Source organism: Ammospiza caudacuta, chromosome 3 (genome assembly GCF_027887145.1).
Source record: "Ammospiza caudacuta isolate bAmmCau1 chromosome 3, bAmmCau1.pri, whole genome shotgun sequence".
NCBI classification, from domain to species: domain Eukaryota; kingdom Metazoa; phylum Chordata; class Aves; order Passeriformes; family Passerellidae; genus Ammospiza; species Ammospiza caudacuta.
Window position 1 is genome coordinate 73355028 of NC_080595.1, and position 24496 is coordinate 73379523.

The 24496-nt window shown below is 42.2% G+C and overlaps 1 protein-coding gene across 1 annotated transcript in view; it reads right to left on the reverse strand.

The window, feature by feature from the left end:
* Positions 1 to 23722, reverse strand: part of SOBP (sine oculis binding protein homolog) — a 112533-nt gene extending 88811 nt beyond the window's left edge. Inside the window, exons 1-4 of the mRNA XM_058801985.1 lie at positions 23579 to 23722; positions 14364 to 14502; positions 12328 to 12513; positions 65 to 216 (exon numbers count right to left, since the gene is read on the reverse strand). Coding sequence (XP_058657968.1) covers positions 65 to 216; positions 12328 to 12513; positions 14364 to 14502; positions 23579 to 23674 — 573 coding nt within the window. The 5' untranslated portion in view covers positions 23675 to 23722. The remainder of the gene's footprint in view (positions 1 to 64; positions 217 to 12327; positions 12514 to 14363; positions 14503 to 23578) is intronic.
* Positions 23723 to 24496: the final 774 nt, after the last annotated feature.

A 24496-nucleotide genomic window follows, 5' to 3' on the forward strand; every position in this document is an offset into this window, starting at 1 on the left:
GACTCAGGCTGGGCCTGATTAAAGCCATGTCTATGTAGGTTACATCTTTCCTTATTTCTCTTACCTTGTTTCTCTTGAAATATGCTCTTCGGCAAGCTGCAAAGCACTTCTCGCTGCAGAAGCATTTCACTTCACTTCCCATACTCAGGGAATAGCGCTTGATTCCAACTTTCTGGCACCAGGCACACATTATTTGTACATTTGACACATCATCTTCTACAACAAAAATATAAGAACAATGTTTACATGAGATGCAAACACCTTCCTCAGACATCTGCACACTTACTCTTAGACACAAGCAGCACCAGCTCATCTTATTGCTAACTCCCTCACTGTCAGAGATCAGAACTGTGCCTGCCTGTGATCACCAGCTTCATCCTCAGGCAGCCAGTGACCTGTGCCAGCCAGACTCAGCAGCCTGGCAAAGCTTCTAAAATGGCTGGAAAAGATGATTAACTCCAAAAATTGTGCACTGCTGAAAATGTCTGGAAATCTTGAGAACTTTTTAGCATGCTTTAGAGCGCACAACACTTTATTAAACGAGTAACCAAGACTGAAGGTTTAGTGGGTATTGCTGTTTTGCTCTTGTTACTTACAGTCTGCTGCAGTGAGTCCCTGAGATGCTCTGCTCAGCAAGCTGCTGATAAAAAACAGCCAGAAGGTGCTGCACCAAGGCAGGTCTCTAACACAAGCCCTCTTCTAAATAAGAAGGAACATAAAACACCCCTTTTCTGTATTATTTTGAAATGACTAGCATACAAAACAGGAAGCTTTTGTGTGAATTCAGCAGTCACAGAAACATAGACTTAAACAAGGCAGAAGTTGCAGCACTGTGCCAAAATCTGCCAGGTTACTTTTCAGTCATTATCCTTATTGGTCAAATTTTAATTCAGGCAGAGTTCACAAGCCTCTTTCAAGCTCTTCTCTAACATGTGTTACAAATGTGGCATGTGTGCCTTCTGGCATGTAAAAATACCACCGAGCTTATTTACTAATGTAAATATCCTTTTGCAATATCTTTTTGTGGTCATCACTCCCACCTCAGGTTCACAGACAACAGCAGTGAATAGTTAAGCCTACTAAACAGATCAAGTCAAGAAGTTTGCAGGAATCTTTCTGACTTAAAACACAGAATTCTTCAGTTCTTATGTCCAGTTTGTGATACTGAATGACCTTTCAGTTACAGACAGCAGCCATTGTCTAACTTCTGGGAAAAAATATCCCTGGAGACTAATTGTTAAAGCAGTTCCTGGTCCATGAGCTGTGGAGAATTCATAGCTTAGAGATTCTGTCATGCAGCCATCCTATTTCCCTATAAAGGATTTGTTTTTGAAGCTACGCTGTCATCGTTCTGTAAAATTATTGGCAAACTAATTTTTAGCAGAGTGATTTGGCTCCTTTCCCTGACTATCATAACTCAGAACTAAGTGCTGCATTTTACTCACCTTATTGGAATAAATACTGCCAGTTTAATAACTTTTTTCCTTCCACAAATTGTGTTATGATTTACAGCTACAAATAAAATTCTACAATGTAAAATAATGACCTTTTAGTTTTAATCAGACTGTCTACCTTTAAACCTACATTTAAGGCCAAGTTATAGCACAGATTTGTGTTTAATGTATTGTATCACTTACCCTTTAGAGTGGGATTTTCCAGTATTATAAGCACCTTCATATACTGAACACGAAGGGAAATCAAAACAATTTGGCCAAAATTATCACTAGCCAACTCTAGGGTGAAAAAGCCTGCCCTGAGCTGGCTGTAATATCAGCCAGGCTGCTGTAACACAGGGTGCTGGGTGGTGATTTTTGCACGCCACTTTCTCTGCAGACTGGTCTTGTCTAGGGTGCCAACTACTCCAGCACAGACCTAGAGCTCTTCCCCCATTCTTGTCCTGAGCCATTTGCAGCACTTATCTTTTTCAAAGGCACCCTGATTCAGCTACTTTTGCACCATAATAAACCAATTCCTTACAGACTGAACCTGCCCCTTTGAATGTACCAGGACAACAGAAGATCCTCTGAATCAAAGGAACCAGACAGCAGACTCTTGTTTCAGATAACAGTAACATATATTCCCCTACTGATAAGAAGCATTTTATCTCTGGAAAAGAGAAGATCTACCAGTGATACCTTTCTAATAGCCTTCATTTCTGATGAGAGGAACTCTCATAAATGAAAAAAGAATATTACAGAGCTGAAAGAGAGTTCACTGGCAAAGTAGGTGCTGAAGTAGCTCTTTTTGAAGCAGGTTAGCTTGTCTGGGGCACAGTTTTTAAGGGGAAACACAGATGCACCACTGGGATTCTCAGGGGCTTTCATGAGTGATTTGATAGGGGGAACACCTCAGCTGTCATTCAATTTCTGTTCACTAATTCACTTGAACAGTCTCCCATAGATGATGAGAAAGACACACATAATTGTTTATTTCTAATTACACAGGCTACCAGCAGCAGCTGTTTACATGGAAAAGCCATGTTATTCGCTGCTCTGCACTTTTCTGCAGGTGTTATGCAGGATAGTCAGGTTCAGTCCACCTCCCTCTACCAAAGCCCTCTAAGACACATCCTGGCAAGGGAAGGGGAGGAGAGGAGAGAGAGAGGGACCTTCCGTGTCAGGTTGCTGTCTTGCCATGTCCCATCCAGCAGAACTTCACAACCACCTCACAGAGAATCCCTTGAAGCAGCACGGCTTCACTAGTGGTCCATAGATTTGATTGTCAAAAAAATAGCAGAGAACAGTTTACAAACTACTACTTCCAGTCACTGTATGCACTTCCAGAAGTGATATGTGATATCCAGGGGGCATCATCAGTATTAGTCAAAATGGTCATCATTTTGAAAGAAGGAAGGGGAAAAGGGAAGGAAATAATCTAGCTATACACAAAGAACTCAAACTATTTCTCTATTCTTCTCCTTTCCCACAATAGTCATCAAACAATGTAATCCCTTTCATTTCATGGTAAAAGCAATAATAGAACTAGATGCCTCTTCAATTAGATAGACTCAAGAACACTGCTACAAAAGGATTAACTGAGTACGGCCATGTGAAGCAGCCAGGAAATAGCAGTACTTCAGAAGGGGGTTCAGAGTACACACTTGCTGGGACAGGACACTAACACATCACTTTTCAAGTCATCTTTGTTCCCTCAAGTGTACATTTGCCTAAGACAACTTTTGATGCAACTCAAACTCAAACTTTTTGTAATGCAGTTCATCAAGTGAAATAGAAAACATCCACGATCACATTTCTATGGACCATCAGTTGGATCCAGCCCAGTGGGAGGAAAACTTGGTCTAAACTCAAATATTCTCTTTCAGCCATAAGTGATAAGAACAGCAGAGAAAGGGAGCCATGCTTGGTACCTGGGGGAATACAGAGCTGTGCCCTATGGGCATGGGTGACAGCTGGGGACAATGATAAAGGTCCAAACCTGACTGACTGTGTGCTTTCCTTCTTCACACCGGGTGTGGTAAACATCTGTGCAGACCTTGTGAAAAGAACTAATAGGCATGTTTTGTTACAGTGTATTAAGCTTAGTGACCAAAATTCAGAACTGCAACATTGGCAGAAAGTATTACTTCATGTATTTCTACCAGCAGTGAGAAGCAATAATGTAGCCTCAAGACATTAAGACTGTGTGAAATAAGAAAAGACAGAGTCTTGGGATTTAAGTGCTGTCATCTGCTAAATGCAAGCTGGAATAATCTAAAACCAGAAATTCATATCTTGCATTCCATTCAAGATAAAATTCCTCTCACTTTTTCACAGACCTTTGTTTTTCAAGGCCAAATTCTTTGAAAATCACTTTACCAGATTCCTGCCCTGCTTTCAGGAAAATGTATCAAATCCCTGTTCCTAGAGTGTTCAACTAGAAGAACTTGCTGCTAGGAGATCACAGGGAAGTAGGAATTTTTCAAATCCAGTAGTTTTAAGACTGGTTATCTGTCTTCAACATTTATTCTAATCTTTTCCTGATTAGAACTGCACTAAGAAAGCTTCTCCACAATAATTATCCCAGTTTACTACATTGGCAATAGTCTCCTTTGTTCATAGTCAATCTTTTGCTGGTAGTCTAGCTTAGCATATCTGCTTAAAGTAACATGAGCTCATCCTGACACCATGCCTACATCCATCATGTGAGCTCCCACTGGAGCAGCTCTTCTGGTGAAGATCATTCACCATCCTTTTAGGACACATATAGCTATGCTGACACATGTTTGTAAAGTACAAAAATATCACTTGCAAGTCCTGGCACAGATAATATTGAAGTGAAAGAAAATACTTCTTAATAACTGCTTTTTTTTCCCCCCTCCATCTGGGCCTGCAACTTTATGACCTGCTTTTGCAAAGTGTTTAGCATGCTCTCAGATCTGTCACACTTATGACAGGTAGCATGGGCACTCTCACAGGTGAGACAAAGAAGAGATGGGACTGACACAACTGAATAGTAACAGGAGGGCTTTCAGCAGAACATACATATTGCTGTCCTCTCTAATTAGACCAGGTAATAGAAAGATAAATTCTTTCTACATACTGCACAAGATCTAAAGTTCCAGCCTCTACTTTTCTGAGTTCTCAACTCTTCACAGGGAGAGATATTGTGGGAGTTACAATATTGTGATTTTCTGCCTCTGGGTTGTGTCATTACAAGTGGAAGGAGTACTCCCTGCACCCACCACACAGATACTGTTCAGTTATATCTCCTTGTGGTTTTTATCCTGTGTATTTTTCATAATGAACAATGCAATAAACACGGAGTGTTTGCAGTGTTAAATCATGTTCCCAAAGGGAGTAGTTTGTATAACAAGATAAAATTATCACATTATAATAACTAAATATGCATCAGTCTAAAGCATGCTTCAATTAATCATCAAAAGTTTGCACCGCCTCTTTAGGTCTTAATTAAGCAGAATGTTTGGAATTTTTTTCCTTTCAAACCCATGTGAAGGAGCTGCAGAAAATTGTTCCTCTTAAAGCCAATGAGCAGCAGTTTACACTAATCGATCTTATATGGAGCTATAATTTAAACAGGTGGGGGAAGTGAAGGAATGTAATGAGTACAATGGAGTAAATCCATCATGAACAGCTCTGTCTCTTTATCTAAGCAAACCAGCATGATCTATGGTGTTTAGTGCAATGTTCCTGAAATCCCTACAATTCTGGAGTTAATCCTGAATCAGTTTACTAAGTTTTAGGTTGTGATACTCTACTAATACTGTTTTGAACTGAGATGTATTTTCAACTTTAACTCCACCTTCAAAAAGTTGAGTGAAACTAAATGCAGCTACAGCTCTAATCCTGCATATTATGATGATTCAAGGACAGGTACTTCAAAACCTTATTTTCCATATTTCCTTGCAAGAAATTCAGCAGGACATAGTCAACTCTTCTGGCAAGAAGATAACATCTCTCCCAAAGGTGCCCAACCACAGCACTGCTATGCAGAAGGAAGACCAAGAGGATGGAGTGTATGGGATTGAGATCTCAACTATAGCACCCAGACTGAGCGAGCCTTTCTGAAACCTGTACCTTGACTTGGTTGTATCCATGATCTGATACAAAAAATATTTTGGAATCTCATCCCTCCTCCATGTCTTCCAGCCAACCAACTCATCTCTAGCATGAGTTTCCTTCCATCACACTATCAGAAGCCATTTTTCTCCACTACTACTTTCCTCTCTTTCTCTCTTTGCTGCATCCTACCCCCTGACCCAGGCAACTTGGATCCTAGGTTTTTGGGTAGGGAGCTATAAAGCCCTTTTACTTTGAGCTGGGAACTGCACTCAATCCACTGGTGTATATATAACTTTAAATATTTTAACTGCTTTCACTGTTACTTTCTAATGAAAAGCTGCAAAACTTCCTTTTAAAAGACTTAAGATCTTAACTTAACTTGAGCATCTGCAGCAATAACATTAAGGGCTCACTGTTTCCACTGGGACCTGCCAGGATTTCAGAATTGGATAATTCCAAGTTACTCTCCTGCTGCTCCTGAAATCCCAGATCACTATTGAAGAAAACGAAGTAGCATGTGTTCAGATTTTTCATCCCCAAGTAGTTCCTGAGGTTGTTGATCCCAAGCAAGGCAGAAGCACCATTACAGTCAATTTTCTTACACCCAAAATGCTTTACCAAATTAATCTCAAACTAAAAAAAGGTGAAGAAACAAAACTTCTGAGACATTGCTGCAGATTCCCTTGTGATATCACCTTAAGTGCTCATCCCCTAAACAGATGGGGCACGTGACAAACTTAAGGTACAAAAAGCACCTTATAAAGTCACTACCAGAGGAAGATTGAAATATAGGCCTGACAATAGAAAGCTTGCTGCAGCCATCGCTATGGAAATATCAGAGCCTCTACAATGCATTTCCTTTTAAGGACCAGTCTCTTCAAGTTCACTGCTCTGCCAATAAAGCAAAATGTCCCAGCCCCTTTTGAAAAAGTCATTTTGGGGAACCACAGCCTGCCTACGTTTTCTATGCATGAGCTGAGGCACGTTCTTATGCATAGCTCAGAAGGGACTGAATGCACAACACAAAAGCTGGCATTTAGGCAGGTTTTAAACATGCAAACAAGAAACGCACCTATTTCAGCTAACAGAGGAGGAACTCCCTGTGTACTTGAATACATGCTATTAAGGTGCATACATGGACTTTATTATTTTCTTTTTAGCACAAAGGAAACGTTTGGCCCTCCAGAGAGAGCAAAAGACATCAACAGCGGGCTAGATAGGGCAGGCATCCTGGCAACCACTGGCATTTAAAAACCCAGGCAGTAATAACCCTACAATCACTGGAAATTTGATGATGCTTCAAACTGAAAACAAGAGAAATAATTTGAAGAGTAGTGACTATAGGATTAGTTGCAGTGGTCTTTACCAGAGGGCAAAACCTACAGTTAGAGAAACTGTAATGCTGTTCAGCAGCCTTCAGACATCTTCTGAAGAGGGATCCAGAGCACAGTAAAATGAGCACAGAAGAATACTGAAGAGGGATCCAGAGCATAGTAAAATGAAAGTCTCCTTCATATACAGACCTGACTAGATTTGATAATGTGGTCTTTACTTAAGGAAAACTGCTACTCGGTTCTGCCTGGAATCAAACTTCTTGCTACTGTAGTTATAGATCCAATTCCTCAGTGAATTTTGACAGGTGATCTTGGAATTAAGTTTTAGTGGCCTGCTAAATACATTAATGCTTTCAGATTCCTCCAATGCAATTTAAATATTGAGAGAGGTTACAGCAGGCTGTTCCAGAATGTTTGTAGGGCAGGAACTCTGCTTATTCCCATATGTTGCACAAAGTTACTCATCTGCACTTGCATTTACAAAATCTCCTATAAATTTTAATTCTAAAGCAATGCTAAACCATAACACAGAAAATTAATGAATTCCCTCCATAAAATAATTAAATACTTACTTTAGCATTTGAATCTGATATTTCTTTGCCAGCCTAGGTTACAGGCTGATTTTACAAGTCAGCACTGGAAATGCTTCTCCTTTAAGACATTTTGCCTCATCAGATACCATTCCTCCAGCCTAGTCCTCCTTCACCTTCACAAGTTTCTGATAACTTCTGGTACAACTTCAGCCATAATACAGAACCGAACATTCTGTTGAGACATTCATCTGTGGGTTATAGGATCTACATCCCCTTTCCTTCTCCAAATGTTGTGAAAACCTTGGGAGGGAGCATTATTTCTCCCTTGTACTTTTTTCCTCTGTGGAAATCTCAGTAAACTGCATGTCATCATGCCTTCTGCCTCCCCTTCTCCTGTGTCCCTGGGCAGTGACCTCCCCTGGCAGCACAGCATTGCAGGAAGCTTGTTTGGGATGCTCTGAGCAGCTGGCACACTCCATGCAACACTTGTACAAAGGAGGAGGCAGGAAAGGGAAGGATTTTGTCGACCCTCATGCTCAAAGGACAGACCAACCAATGTACTGTCATGGGGATCACAAGATAAAACAAATCAAAGAGCACTCAAAGAAATGGGAAAACTGAGACACCATAGCCTCCAGCAGGTGCCAGGGGAAGGAGGCAGCTTGTTCTCACCCGCATTGAAAGAATTTTTTGCATTCTTCTTTGACTACCCTGATTTCAGCCTTCCTTCATCCCAGGTAACAAGAGTTGTCCAGACTTGCCTGAGTAAAAGGGCAGAGTCACCCTAAGTGCCCTCTCAAATTTACTCTGGCATTAAAGGCTGCAGAATTACAGAAGGTTTGCACACTATATATTAAGGCCATATACCCCACACAACTGTGGAGATTTTTAGTTCTGGGTCATTCCAGGCTATTGCATTGCTGTTCCTCACTATTTATATGAGACTTTTAAAATGGGAAAAAAATCAACCAACCAATCAAGCAAAATAAAAAAACCTCACAAGCCTTCTTTACATTGCTGTGCAGGAAATAAGAACCTTCTAACAGCAAGCAGAACTAATCTTAGGATCACTTTGTTGCAAGAGGCTGTACTCAAGACTAACCCTGAAGATCATTGAGAATCTGCAGCCAGATCTAAATGTAGTTGCCAACCAGCTGGGCAAGATGGACTCTTACTAGCCACAAGGAGACTCCTACAGCAACACTCTGGAGGCTGCATTGACTTCTCACATGCTTCTAGATTCAGGCTGGATGGCTGATGCTGACTTATAAAGTGATGTTTGACTTGGGCACTGTTCCAGTGTGGTCTCTCTGGCTGGTGCTGCAGATCAGGGGAGTGCTCTTGCAGACAGCCTCCCATCCAAGTAACTTGCATTCTCCTGGTGGATGCTTCCCATGACTGGATTTAGCATCCTCCATTGACACACCGTAACCTGAGTCTGTAGATACTCAGTGCACCACATAGGACCCATGCATTAAACTCAACCTTCTTTGGGTTTAATTATGAGGTACAGCAAGGAGAGAGTGCCTTTACTGGAGCTGTTTCTATTTGGTTAGTAGCACCCTAATTCTTTCCAGAATCATATAAGCAAACTGGAACCTAACATTTCATTTGATTAAAGCAGAAACTGAACAGCTTGAAGATAAAATTTTAGTCAGACTGCTCAAAATTATTTGGTTTTCAAATTTAAAAAAAAACCCAAACAAAGCAAAAAAAAACCCAAAAAACAAAACAAAAACCACCAAAACAAAAACCACTTTATTGCGAAATAGGCATGAGGGGAAGAAAGGTAATTTTGTCAACTCTTCAAGGTTTTAGCCTGGTCATACAAAATATGAATGCAAGCACGACCCTTGTTCAAAGCTTTCCAGCACACTCAAGGAAAACCTAGTCTGCTGAAATCTTCAATGGCAGCTTCCTAGATAGTTTAGGATCAGCACCCCTTCCTCCACTTTTTCAAACTGATAGCTGTTTCTGATAAAGAATTGTATTTGCCTTCCTAGAAATCCTGCTTCCCTTGGCTTCCTGACTGTCTTTTCTACCTCTGCAATTGCTATGTCAGTGCACAGTTTCCTTCTGGCTGCTCTTCAGGTTTGTGAGCACGCCCCATGCTCTGCTCTGCCTCCTCTTACCTGTATTGAATCTTATCAGCAAAATTATTCAACTAATAATTCAATGGATCTGCTTATCCTCTTCAGACCATTACACTCCTGTCCAAATGAATACCTCAGCCTGTCTCTCTGACACCTCTTTACTCATGCTGACCCTTCTGTTCAAGATCAATACAGCAAGAATTAAAGTCTTAATAATTTCTCCCTGAGTGCTCACTCCATATTATTCGCTCAATAAGGATGGACTGCACCATTTTTTCTGTCCTTCAGGTTCATGATTTAGGTATCATTTTCACCTGTGGGCACTCCCTTTTGAGCTATAGTGAAGTCTTGTAGATTTTTCTCCTGTACAATATCTAAAAGCTTTTCTCACCATTCACAAACTCTGGGCACATCCTAATTCTTAGCCTCCCAATCACTGCAGTGCATCACTACCTGGTGTTCTCTCTGGTCTGTAATGTAGCTTTGCCCTCTGTGTGTCCACACAAAATATGCTGCAAAGATCCCTTTTTCTGCCCAGCATTTTAACCTTGAAACTTGCTCTTGGCCTCCTTCTGCCTCTCTCCTCTGCTCCCTTACTTCATTTATCCACTCAAACGTGGATAAATGCTTTTGTGGCAGGTCAGTCATAGCCTGACTGTCCCCCATGCTGAAAATGTCAACCTTCACCTTATTAATTAATGTGAGTTTAATAATTTGCCTGCTCAAGTCAAAGAAGCACCTTTGTGCTGTTGCCAAAGTCATCCCCCTATGCTTGTGAGGGACTCCAAGAAAACATCCCCAGAGTTACTCTTGTCTAGCCTTGTATCACTCTGAAGTTTTCTGCTTTGATGTAGTGCCCACAAAACGGTGTCAGAGTGCAGTGCCAAGACCACTGCCTTGCACACTGGCTCTCCTGGAGCCTTTGTACTCCCTTTCCTACCAGTTGTTTCTTGCCAGGCTCTTCAGGGTGATCATGGCTAGGGCACCAACACCCTAAGATAAAACAAAACCATTACTACCCATGCTTGCTGCAAATCCCACAAGGTGGTGATTCTCCTCCCCCTCCAATCCTCCCAAGCTTTGGTCTCTAAAACAAAGATAAGATAAATACATTCATCTGCTCAGAAGTCATGGTAATCTAGTGCTCATTACCGATCATGGGATAAAGTCAGAGGAGGCAGAGATTATGCATTCATATCTCCTGTGCAGGTACAACAACATTATTCATTGTTAATGAATTAATTAAAAACCTAAAGGTGGGAAAGACTTATGAGAAGCTCTCTCTACACATTACCCTTAGAGGTACATTTGAACACAGGATCATATGTTGTAGGTGGACAGGCAAAGAACAGAAGGCAGTTGACTTGGCCAAGATTCCCTTGTGTCCACTTAACTACTGTTGCAGTAATTTGTTTTTCTACTTCATAGTTCAATCTCCTCCTGCTTATTTGGTGTCATAAAAATCCAGCAACTCTGGCAATTTTCACAATGCATGCTATAGCCTTGTGTTCACATACCACAAATTCAGCATTCTGGATTCATTCGTGACTCAGATTGGAGGGGAAAATAGCTTGGGATGGCACAAGCCCTTGATTAAAGCTTTAGGGCCAAATCAACAACAGCTGAGGATCCAGCCCATATGGCCTGAGATCTTTAGCTGTGTAAAGGCTGCAGGAATGGGCCCAAATAACTTTGGTAATTAGCAAATATCATATAAAATAGATTGAAAGTCTTTGGCAACGAGCACGTATTGAGTAACATTTGGAAATTATTCATTGAATATTATATACTTCTTTAGAGATAAAACTCAATGGCATAACAGTAATTTAGGAGGGGCAACTGTAGTCTATTACAAGACCAAGAACAGGCAAACACTTTCTGGGATCAATCAGTATTTTACAGCTACCTTTAGACAATATCACGAAGGGCAGAGGTGACTTGGGACCTGATCCTATAAGCAGTTCTGCCTCTGCAGAAGCACCCTGGCACCTGCTGGCACATCTTTGGCCCTGTGTGTGGAGAGATGATGTTCTTGGGTAGGAGTTGCATGTCACCCTGCATTCCTCAGTGCCTTGGTCACTCAAGAACAACCACAACAGCACCCAGGGACTCCCATGGAAGCAGGATGCCACCTGCTCCTATCTGGATTCACCAATTTTCACACCGTGTGGAGCAATAAACAATAACACAACAATTAATCACCCTGGTGTAGCCGTTAGAGCTCCTTCCACAGATTACAGTAAGCAGCATGCAGAGGGGAATAAATCATTTTTCATGCAAACTCTGAGGAATGGCATGTTAGAAAACCACTCCTGATAAAAATCTAATGAAAATGTAAAACGTCTCAATGCAGTCTCCTGGGTAGAGTCAAAATCATATTAAACCCTTGAGAGACAGCGGTCAGGGATTTCAATGGGAATCAAGAGACAGTATTCCCAGTATGAGCTTGTTAACCTGATATAAAGACATGATACTGATTTGATGGCTTTGTCTCTTTCACTGTTTCCTCCATGCAGCCTATTTTTAATTTAATAATCTTCCATTAATTTAGTTAAAGGCTTTATTCACCAGAACAAAAGCTTTTTTTTTTCCTAAAAGCAAATGCTGTTGAAGTGCTGAGAGCATAATCCAGCATGAGGAATGTCACAAGCAATGCAAGTTTGTTGTCATTGCATTTGCAGGAGTTTTTCAAGAATACTAAAGTGATTAAAGCCACTCTCCCATTCATTTTTAAAGTACCCTGTGACTGGATTTTAATCATTTTGAAATCAGCCCTCTTGCTAAGACACTGGGATCTCAGGACGTTGTCAATAACAGCAACCATTTTTACATGTTCATTAGGATTTACCTGCTGGTGGCTTTATGAAAGGTGGTGGAATTAATGGGACAATTATAGGTACATTCCCATGATCCTTCGACCCTGCTGGTGAGTCTGATAGTCCATTTCCTGTGGCAAGCCCTGGGTAGCTTGGGTTTATATTGTACGGTGAAATAACACTGTCCTCAGGTAATTTTGGTTTTGGCAAAGAATTTTCTGTAAAACACAAAGAACACATTGTACAGTATGACACATAAATTTCTTAAATGGCCCTACATACTTTCACCAATCTCTTCATTAAATTACTTACCCTAATATAAGAATAGTGCACAAAAATCCAAGGTATTTTCCCTTTTAAAGAAATTGATACTTTGCAGTAATCTCCAGAAGTGCTCCATTCTTTTTTCAAAATCAAACTCACACTTTCTTTTTGCAGAAGGTAAAAGGTGGGATTATTTTGTCATGTATAGCCTTAGTACGCCTGATTTAGTCAATGGCATCCTATTCTTGTACTTCATTTCTACTGTTTGCATGGTGATCACACTTGGTGTGCTGTGATTTCACCAGTACAAGGAGCATGAACTGAAGAATAAAAGAATTCCTATTCTCTATAAATAATATGAGTAGTAATAATAAAAGGAATTTAAATAAAGGAACAAAATATTGAAATCACAGCAAAGCATGCATAAAATGATGACAGTTATTATTCTAATTCTTTAATCCCAAATCACCTCTGGATTCTTATTTCTAAGAATTTCTCTAATAGCTCCCAGCCATGGGACTCCCTCTTCTCCCATCTTTCAGAACAAGAAATATGCTTTTTCCCCTCCCAAAAACTGCATACACCAAAAATTTCTATCTGTCACAGGCATTTGACATATATGGTACATAAAACATGATTTGTATCATGTGCCTGTTAAAAAAATATTTCACAATTTTGATCAAGCATAGACTGGAGCCAGTAATCATTCAGTAAAGGATGCATTTATTAAAACAGAAACAAGTTAATTGTATTACTACACAGGCACAAGTTTCTTCAAAAGTAGCTTAATGACATTATGTTTTCAATGAAAAATAAATATTGATCACCAATGTTGTTATAGTACTAACAAGCTGCAAACATTCCATTTTAACACAATTAGGTTGTTTCACCTTACCTTTAATTTCTTCCCCTTTTTCCTAGCCATCTGTCCCTCAGCACTGGTCTCTCTGGTGTCTACTCATTGCAACACTCACTGAATACAGTGCTGCTACTGGCTATCAGAAAGAAAACCCAAGCACTGCTGTGCATGAACACAGTGAAAAGCAGCACTCCAAGTGGATAAAAGCTGCTGGAACCTCCTCTCTTTACCTCACCTTTGAGGAACTCCTGTTGGATAAGTCAAGATGCAGCAATTTTCTACTCTTCTCCTTACCCTGATGACAAGCCCCTATCCATTCCCTGAGACTGAGGAGTCAGAAGGCAAGAACTGAATGACCAAACAAACCAACGGGCTCTCAGCCTTTACATTTTGAATCACAAAGATTCAGCAATGTCTCAAACAAATTTCATCCATGGAAAATTTCTACCACAGTGCAGAAGACAGTATAGTACAAACATGGATGAGAAGCTTTTTGTGAACATTCACACTTGTTCCTACATGTGTGAATATTCCAGTTAAAAATCTTTCAATATTTTAAAAAGTTGCAGGCCAACCAGCCTTAGTATGGGAAGCCAAAGGGTTCCTTAAGGCCACCCTGCTAAGAAAGTACTCCTTCCCTTCTCCAGTTGTGAGTAGTTTGTTTGTTGATACCACAGACACATGGCTTTCAACTGACACATGAAAAGCATTATTTGTGAAGATATATATCAATATATAACAATATATCAATACACCAATAGCAAATTTGATAAATTACTTTTCCCATAGCCTATCAGCTTCCCTGTGCCACAAGGTACTCTCAGGTATTTTTATGTAAAGCAACCAAGACACAACAGCAGAACATGCTTTGCAATCAACACCAATCAGACAGGTTGAGCTATTAATCTCTCTTTACATGAACACAGAAACATGAAGTCTCGTTACCTTTGAGAACAGAAATGTGCTGGCGGCTTTCCCCATCTGCTGAGTAGTTCCTGAATTCAATATCTTCTCCATCTTTCAGTTCTACCTTATCATAACCATACCAGCCAAGGAGCTCATTCATAGTGTTTTCAGCAAAGTTCTGAAAAAGAAAAATTACCTACTTATTTATGTAATCAATAACCATTTGGAAGGAAGGGAGGACTGCATAAATCGAACCATATCTGTGCTACATGAGGAAGTGTCAGGTTTGGCCCACCTCCTCAAAGACAAATGTTCATTTCATAACTCAAGTGCATAAAGTGAAACGCATTTAAATCTCCGACTGGCACATGTAATTATGACAGAGACTCATATGTCTGTAATTTAAAGAAAATGAAAAGGAGAGTAATTTATGACTTTTGCTCTGACATTCAATGTCAGAAATATTTTAACATACATTCCTCACACAAACTTGTCTGTGTTGCCATAAAATATTTAAGACTGCAGCAAGAGAATAACAGAAAACCAAGATTTTTTTTTCCAGCCAGCAGTTAATCAATCTTACTGCATTACAGTCTTTTCAGCTGGAGCAGGTCACTGACACAATTACAGTTCCTTGAGATGCCCATGAACCAAATCAAATAAAATCGCAGCAGACATTTTTTCTCAGTTTTAAGCCCTTGCATAGTCAAAGCACTTAAAGATTCTTCACTGTGACAGCATTCTACCATCATTTTTCATACAAATGTTTCTTATATTTGTTTAAGAAAACCTTTCTCAATTTTGCCGTATTTATTTTCAAACCAATTTCCAAGCGGCTGAGTGGTTACATTTTATGTTTGCATGGAAATGTAAAGTATGGAACATGACTGTCATAACCCTCAATTTCTATTAAAAATATGTCCTCTAGGTCATGAGGCAAAAATATTTCTGTAGAAAATGCTCATTACTGGGCCAGGAGATTTAGTGGAGTAAGTTAAGAAATCTGCAGCCAGGCAACAAAGCTTTCTGAAACCAAATAGTGCCACAGAGCTCCACAGCTTATGGACTTAGGAAACTGCCAAGGGAAACCAGCTAACAAATTATTGCAATGGCAAAGATCAGTTTCAAGTAGTATGACAACTATAAGTTGAAACAAAAAAGCCACACACAGAGCCTTTCTACTTGGTTTTTGCAATTTTTTGCAATTTTTTTTATTAACACTCTCCTAGAACAAATTCCAAACTTCATATTCCTCCAAGATCTTGACATCTAAATTAATGCCTCTGATAAGCACTGCCTCCCAGGACTCTGGCAAGGGAATAAGGAGAATACAACACCAATTCAAAACAAATGGTGAATGTCAAATTTGCAGGTTGCCAGATTTTGTCTAGTAACCGCTCTAGCTAAATTTTTGAGTGGGAGAAAGTCTAATGATAGAACACAGCAATTCTCCAGTCATTTAAACAAATAAATAAAATTAATCAGATGATAATTGCTTTTGAATTCAAAGCTGCAGCAGGCGGTGTGTCCCAGAACCTCTGAGCGCTGCACTGCTCCTGGCTCATTCATCACACCAGATTACATAGGTGTTCCTGTCACTCAAGGAGCACTGTAAAGCAGCTATAAGCAATAAACACAAGCAATTTGTACTCTTCCAAGAGTATCATCTCTGCAATTATGCAACAAACACATTTCAGGAAAAGAAAACCCCAGAGCAGACTCCTAAAGCACCCATTTCCTTTTGTTTTTTCCCCTATGCATTTTTACCTTACCATCTGATGGAAGTCACAATTCTGTGGCTGTCCTGTGCAGCCCAAGATTTCTGGAAAACATTCCATTATCCCACCTCTGCTTCTAGACTCAGCATTATAAGTATGATATGTGAGTTATGCCACTACTACAGCTTTCAATAAGTACAATGCAGTGCAAATGTGGCTAACAACTATCTAAATAATTTAAATGATGCAGTATTGTGTTTTAAATACTAGCAAAATTTAAATTTTTTCTAGAAGTTGTTTTTCTTTTTTATTTTTTTTTTTCTTTTAGCTTTTTAGAAAACTTTTCTCTTTTTCTCTTTGGGCCACGGAGGCCCAAAGGCAAGGTCTGCCAGCTTCCCTTGCTTTGCTAAATTTCAACTATGAAGACACAGCCCTAGAGACTAATCTAGCAAGGTAGAGACCAATAGACAAAGTCTTACCAATTTAAACCCCATGCAACCAAATTAATTGAGTAGCTCTAAATTTGCCTCCTGTGGATGCTTTGTGTTTTATTTGCACTGCTGATCAACTCAGACAATGAATAATTTCTAATTACTTGTCAAGGAATACATAAGCAAGGTTGTACATATGTTTGTTTTTTCCCGAAAATTCATACATGCATCTGTCTCCTTGAAATGTAGTCAAAATGATGGCTGGGTTTGCAATGGCACGAAATTTAAGTACCTTTCACATCTCATTTAAACTATCCATGATAACTGATGCACCAAAATGAACACTCATACTGACAAAAAATACATTGGATTTCAAAATCAGTCATCATAGAGATCTGACTCTTTTATAAAATAGTAAATCAATGGGGTCTTTTCTATTAACTTCAATGAGAGTACAATGAGGTTGCATGCCAGCAATAACAAAAGTAAGCACCGTTTTACACTGATTTCCCAAAAAGAGTGGCTTGGACTTAAAAAAAAATAAAAGAAGAAAACAATTAAGACATTCTCCTTCATAATTTATCTTACCTACTACAATGATGCAAGTCACCCTTAATACCATTCTCTCAGTGACTAACAGTCAGAGCTCCATTACACCACACTCTATTCACAGCAAATGGAAAGCATGACCCCATCCTCAGCAAGCTGAGTGTCAAACCTGAAAAGTGTTTTTTTCCACACTGACTCTACTGCATAGATGGGTATCCAAAAAACAACATCACCTTCCCTCAGACTCCTGACCACAACACCTATTTGCAGAGATGTCTAACACCCTGACAGTTATGCTAAGATCATGCTGAAGCCACTGCCCTGAAGCTGACCACTACTAATTCATTGTTTTCATGTATTTCCCCTTCTTCCATTTCAATGATAGACACAAAACACATGGATTCAAGACATGGTAACGAGATGGGATTTGTAAAGATCAGTGTGGTGGCTGATAGTCAATACACAAATGATTAGATAATTTTTCTCTGTATGAATGCAGGGAAAGGGGGAAAGAAGAAAAGAAAAAAATAAGGGAGACAAAGACCAGTTCCTGGTGAAGCTAAGGAAAGGAAGAAAGCATATTAATACACAACCTGTACAGGCAGAGCAGAACATCACTGAAAGATGCACAAGGGTCAAAGGCTTAGTGAAAGGAATGGTGACAATTGTAACACTGAGGCTTGAGAAAAGCAGGAACGTGGACTCAATACTGAAGCAGGAATGCAGAAACAGCTGTGATCAAGCAGGCTAGACAGGAGCCAGAGGAATTGCAAGATCATAGACCTGCCAAAGACTAGGAAGATGTGAAGGCAGGTGTGGATAACCAATGGAAGATGTGCAAGGAGCTGCAATTCAAAGCTTTGGCAGGAACAGGACAGCAGAGACATTAAGGTAGTCCATGCTTACTTTCAGACTCATTCCCCAAAAGGATGTGGAGCATCTGCAGGATGAGGCTGCCACCCCACTCCCACAGCTGTGCCAAAGGGCTGGGATGATGTGAAAGACTAGTGTAGAGAGAAAACCTTACTCATAATCAGTAAAATCTCAGGTCAGCAACCACACTGCTAAGCTGGGACCCTTATATCCACTGAGACCAAAAGGAGCCCCCCCTGTAGGGACCCACAGATTTCACTGCAGATGTACAGCATGGAGTCTAACTTCAGCCAGGTGTGGAGGCAATGCTCAGTCCCCTGTGTAAAAACAGAGACCGAGCCCTGGTGCCACCCACAGTGTGGGTCAGCATCAGAGCTGAGAAGAAAACCACAGAAATCCAGTCCCACGTCCTTCTGTGCTCATTCTGCCGTGCCAGGCACCAAGCACACATTTTTGAGACCACAGAGGAAACACCAGTCCCCTCTGCAGCTGCCAGTGCACCCAGGCAGTTGGTTAACATCCCACAGGAGCCAAACCTCCTGCTCTTCCATAGCTGACAGAGCACCATTACAGCTGCTGACTGCCCGAGCATTCACTACGGCTGCGGCACAACCAGCTCACGCCTGCCAAAGAAACCGGCCCGAAAACGCTCCGCTGTCCCCAGTCACACACCACAGCCGAAGCCCTTCCTTCCCAAGAGATGGCAACCCAGCTTTTGCCCACTGCTAAGTCCCAAAGCACTTATCACCACAGTGGGGCAATGTGGAATTTGCATGTTTTAACTGTATGATTTCTCTACTCTTCTACTACACAGAAATACCTTCCCTCCTGGAAGAGCCAGGATAACTGACTGCTATGCTCATTGGTATTTCTACTTGAATTTGCTCCCTATTCCCCTGAAAGATGAAGAAGAGTGTGTTGATGCGCTAGACTGCAGTTTCCCTCCTTTCTGAGTCTGACTTATATGCTAGGCAGTAAAAATATAATCACATTTATTCCCACTTTAGGATTCATTTCATCGTAACAATACACCTACAGTTTGATTTTTTTACATTACAATGCATCATTTCCCCAAATCTTTGCTAATTAATACATTCTCAAACTATGCCACACGTGTCTTTCCATCTTAGATCTCTTGACTTTCCTCCTCTATGAACATTACTCACAGAGGGCAAGGCCTGGCTTCACTGAATGGGGCCTGGCAAACATGGAGGCAGGAAACACAGGGGAGCATGAGTCTGTCAGACTCATTTTCTTCGAGGTTTTACTGCTGAATGTTTATTTCAGATCTGGGAGGAAGCATAGTGGCTCCACTCCATTTCCTTGCCTGCATAACCCACTCAGTGCAGAGCCCCACAAATTCACTTTTCACTTTCACTGCATCAAGGAAATAAAAATGTTTCTAGGGGCACTACACAAACTTGGATCTTTTTTCCCAGCCCTCACATTCTTTGCTTGTTTATGTTGTCGCCATACTGAATTCTGTGATTAGACCTTTACACTACCAGAAAGAACAATTCCATTATGCTTTACTTTCCTTTGTCCTCCCATGTACATTTGGTTCTGTATAACCCACTTTGTTTGGGGAAGCACTATTTCTGCAGTGCCCTGCCAGGTGAGGCTCCCTGTGCAGACAGGCAACCCCTCTGCAGCCATCCCACAAAACTTCCATGCATACTCCACAGAAAAACCTTGGTCTCCTGAAATAATGCAATTGATAAAGTCTGTCTGCTTTTCCACTTTCCCAAAGATATTTTTTGCTTTTCAGGAGAGAAGGGAGGAGTTTCCTTGGAATCTTCCGAGCGCTCTGAGCAAACTGGCTCGCTCCAGGCGCACGGCTGCTACGCCTGCTTCACCGCTTCCCTCCTTCTCACAGTAGTACTTTCAAATGCCAAACAGGGACTATTTAAACACTAAACTGAAAGATATTCTGATCAGTTTACTATTAAATGATAACAGATGGGGCTGCCCTAAGCTCTAGGCACCAGGAACAAAGCCCAATTTTAGATACAAATTAGTTCTTGAGAATATTTATGGACAGCAAACTCCTTGGGCACATGGAGCATCCCTGTGAAATTACAACATGAATTAATTGCTTATCTTTCAACTGCTAGGGACACATGGATACAGTGCCTCATCTGTGCAGGAGAACTTCCAGTGCAATTCAGTACTGGATGTAACCTCACCTCACAGCATTGCAGAGCACCTAGCTATTCCTCCTGAGCAGCACTGCTTCCTGGCAGCAGGATGGCAAATGGAAATACAAATGGAAATAAGGGAGGAGAGATGGATGGGGGATCCACCACTGTGCCTAGACAAGTGCTTTCATCAATTTAACTTTTACAGATATTTTGGTCTTAAAACAGTAGTGGGTTCCCTGATGACAATAGGTTTGGATCTATGAGTTGTTCTGTTATTCACCAGCAAGTGAAAATGACACCAAGCTGAATTTCAGAATAACCATCTGCTTTTCCTCCAGAGCTTGAGGTGAATGCTACCTCTGGAAGAAACACTGGAAAGTCTCATCTGAAGGAGGAAGGAGGACAAAAGAAAAAACAACTAGAAAATATAAAAGAGTGGCTGTAAAGGTCACAGTGTAACAAAACAGTTCCTCGTGAATATATTTTTCATTGAAACGTAATATCAGAAAACTGTGCAGAGTCATGTACTTTTTGCACACAACATTGTATCAAATTAAAATTTGTTATAACCATCGTGTACATCAGGTTAGTGATAACAAAAACGTAACTCAATATCTGGCATAAGGAAAGAGCGAGCAACCTGAATATCCATCCAGTCATGTTAAAACCAAACTGTGACACTACTGTTGGAAAACACTAAAGCAAGCAGTTAGGTGTTGTGATCCTTCTCGAGTAAATATCTGCCTGTATCAAACAGCAAATCTCAAAGGAAGTCTCTGTGATGAGGTAATATTATTGCTCATTCATAGTGCCTTGAATTTACTGTACTTAAAATAGACACTTGCACCAATGGCCTTTTTATTATCCAAAGGGGGGAAAAAAGAAATCACATATACACCAGTCCTTTTTCTTTCTGCTAGCAAAGGGAGGCAATCTGATCCAACGTGGGCTGAAACCTGAGTAGGTCACTGTACACCATGATAAAATTCCCTAACCCCTGAGCCAAATTTCCCTGAGGGGGCCCTCCTACTTCTCCTTTACTTTCCAAGCTGACTTTTCCATTCCCTCTCTCGTCTTTTCCTCCCCTTCATCTCTTTCATTTCCCCTACCTTAAAGCCTTGATATCTGATCTGCTGCTGATACTCAGGTTACAGTTTTTACAGCTTAGGCTGTCTATTGCTGTATACATTCCTTTCTTTCTGCTCTGCTGTGATTACTTACCAGAGCTTATTTTACACTGGTCCAGATGAAAGCAGTTCAGATGAAGGGAAACAGCCAGCCTGTTTGAACATTACAGATACAAACCTACACAAGGGCACATTGTGCTCCTTCTGTCATCTCACTGCAAACATTCTGCACACTGTAACCAATTTGTTACATTTGTGTATTCTCCGGGTTTATTAAGAACAACTAGACGTCAGTTCACCAGTAAAGAACAAGGGTAAATGATCACCACAGGATTTTAACTTTCTCAACCAGTCAAAAATTCAAACTACTTATTTTTCCTCACCCCTCTTTTTCCCTTCTTAGATGACAGCAGCCAACAGCCCTACTAAAAATGCATAGCACATATAGCATAGTTTATGCTGAAAGGTGGGCTATGGAAGGTTCTGCCATCAGCTGTCTTACTGTCAACAAGAAACTACATGGGTTCAAAATGTCCTTTCTATACACCTTTAGTTTTTAAGTCAGCTGAAATACTGAGGTTCCTTAACCTTAAGCAGTTAGCCATGATTAAAAAAGAGAAACTCTCTACACAAAGGTTAATGCCAGTGCTTAATACCAAAGCATTAGTTTAAAATTGTGTAATTTTTCTCCTTCACACAATGTTGTTTTTGTTTCTTCCTCACCCTTTCAGACAAACATCTGTTATACTGTAGAAGAACAACTATCTCCCAAACCGCTGAGTGTGCCTGCAGCCAAAGTAAACAAAACAAACCCAGAGGATCCAGCACAGTCAGCCTTTATATCCAGCCAGGATAACATTTCACATGTTTTGATTAAAATTAGCTAATTTGTAATTCTAGAACCTATGAAACTTAAAAGCTGCAATCCATATAGATCGCATTAGGCGATGCTCTGAGGGGCCAATGCCCTGCACTACAGACCTCTGCAGTCCTCAAAACTATGTGGGATTACAATGAGCAGTGACTCTCCGGTGGCTGCACAGAGCCCTCTCCGAAAATAGGATGTGTCACATATCTCACAAAGAAAGATCCCGCTCCTCTGGACTTGAAGCTACTACAGCTTGTTTCCAAAGAGATGCACCAGCACATTATTTTGTTTGTACCCCTAATACTACTCTTGTCCACATTCACACTTGAAGTGCACACAGACCCATGTACACGCTCAATACACAGGCAGCCTCGGGCAGGAAAGGGCACCTAACCGAAATTACTGGTGTGCAAAAGAGGGGAGAGGGGAGGGGACCGCGCATTCCCGTTTAATTTTATATGGGGAGATCAATGTACCGGAAAGCAAAGATATTTTCACTAGGCATCATACATATTTATACACTCGCCTATATAGTATACATACTATGTGAACGAGTGACATTTTCCAGGCAGTCTTCCACTTATAATCAGCCTTTTAATAAATGACATATTCAAATTAAATCTCAGCAGCTTTATCTCATAGCCAGACTACGCTGTTTTAGTCACTTTATCTGCGCATTTAACAACAAGTTCAGCTGAAGTCTAGCAATACATTGTTACCAACTTTGGGGAATTACAGACAGCAAACAGGCAGGGAACAGACATGGAAAACCGGCGCAAAAAACAGGACCGGTCCAGCCTGGAACAACGACCTAATGATAAAAGAAGTTCCAAAATAGCGGGTTTGTGCCATCGCAGCCATCCCAACATCTGGAGCGGCCGCCGGAGCACAGCTGGAGTGGCACCGGTTCCTATCAAGCAGGACAGCCCTCCGCGCGGTGAATACACACTTCCATCAGAGGCAGCCCTCGGACAAACCCTCGGACAAGCCCTCGGACAAGCCACCTTCCAGCGACACCCCTGCGCTGCCGCGAGCCGCGGAGCCAAGCGGTGCAGCGGAGGAGGAGGCGAAAGGGGCACGGGGAGAAAAGGGGTCTCAAGCGCCGGACTGATGCACGGCTCAGACCGCAACGTTTCACTTTGACAATTTAATTACACAGCTGCAGCTGGCGATTGAAAAAAGGACAAAAATACAGTGTTTAAAAGAGATCTCTTTCTTTCCTAACTTTGGGGGCTTCGCAGCTACCTGAGGGGGTGACTATAGACAGAAAGAGGAGTAAAAAAAAAAGGCTCATCATTGGCACCCGAGGAGCTTAAAAGCCCAACGAGAGAGTTATTTTTAAAAAATAAATAAAGCTGGTCAATGAACAGGATTTGCAGCCTGTGAATTCGTCTCTGTTTGCAGCCCAGGAGGCGGAGTTGAGACACATTCAGTGCATCCTACAAAAAAAAAAAAAATGACAAGAGATCCTTTCTTATTTCATCTCCATGCTCGGAGGCGGGGGTGCGGGGGGGGACCCCGCTCCCGTCCCCATCACAGGCACCTACCTTCATCTCCTCGTTGATCTCCCGCTTCACCGGGTGAGCCGGCTTCCTGCTCCTTTTATTTTCGGGAGGTCTCCCTTCTTTCTCCATTTCTGCCATTTTTTGCGCCTACTTGGTGGTGGTGGTGGTGGAGATGAAATGGCTGCTGGTGCTCTGGGGGGGCCGGGAGGGGCGCGGGGGGGCGGCGGCGGCGGCTCTCAGTGGTGGCAGGCGGCGCCGCGGAGGGCCCGGGGGGAGCGCGGCGGCGGCGGCGGCGGGCGGGCGGGGGGCGCGGGCGGGCAGGGGCGCGGGTGCCCCGGCGAGTCAGCCATCTTCTGCCTCGCCGCCGGCCCGCATGGGAGCGGCGGGGCGGGCGGGCGGGAGGCAGCGCGGAGCGAGCCGGCCCCGCGCCTGCTGTGGCGCTGCTGGCGGGCTGCCGCGGAGGGGGCGGCGGAGGGAAGGGGGAGGCCGGCCCCGGACCGCCGGCGGGCGGGGCTTGCCGGCACCGAATCGGCCGCCGCTGCCCGCCATGGGAGCCGGGGAGGGGGGAGGCGCCGAGCACCGGGCGGAGCGGAGCGCGGCGGAGGGGAGGGGGCGGTGCGCACCCGCCCCCGCCCCCAGCCCGGGATGGGGAGGGGAGCCCGGTGCTCCCCCCGAACGCCCGAGGGGTCGGGCCGCTCTGTGCCCCCTACGCAGCCGACCCGACCCGTCCGCTTCCGTCCCGTCCCCGCCGCTTTCACCGAGGCTTTTCCCCTGATCACTTCTGGTTTTCCCTTTATCTGCGGCGGGGAGGTGCGGATGAATGGTTTGGTGGGACGCGCTTCAGCGAGGAGGTGCCGGATTACAGCGCACGCTGGAGGCGATACATTGATTATTCCTAGGCTCTGCTTTCCCGCTTTCCCTGGCAGTCCCTGATTACCCGATACAACGCATTACGGCACG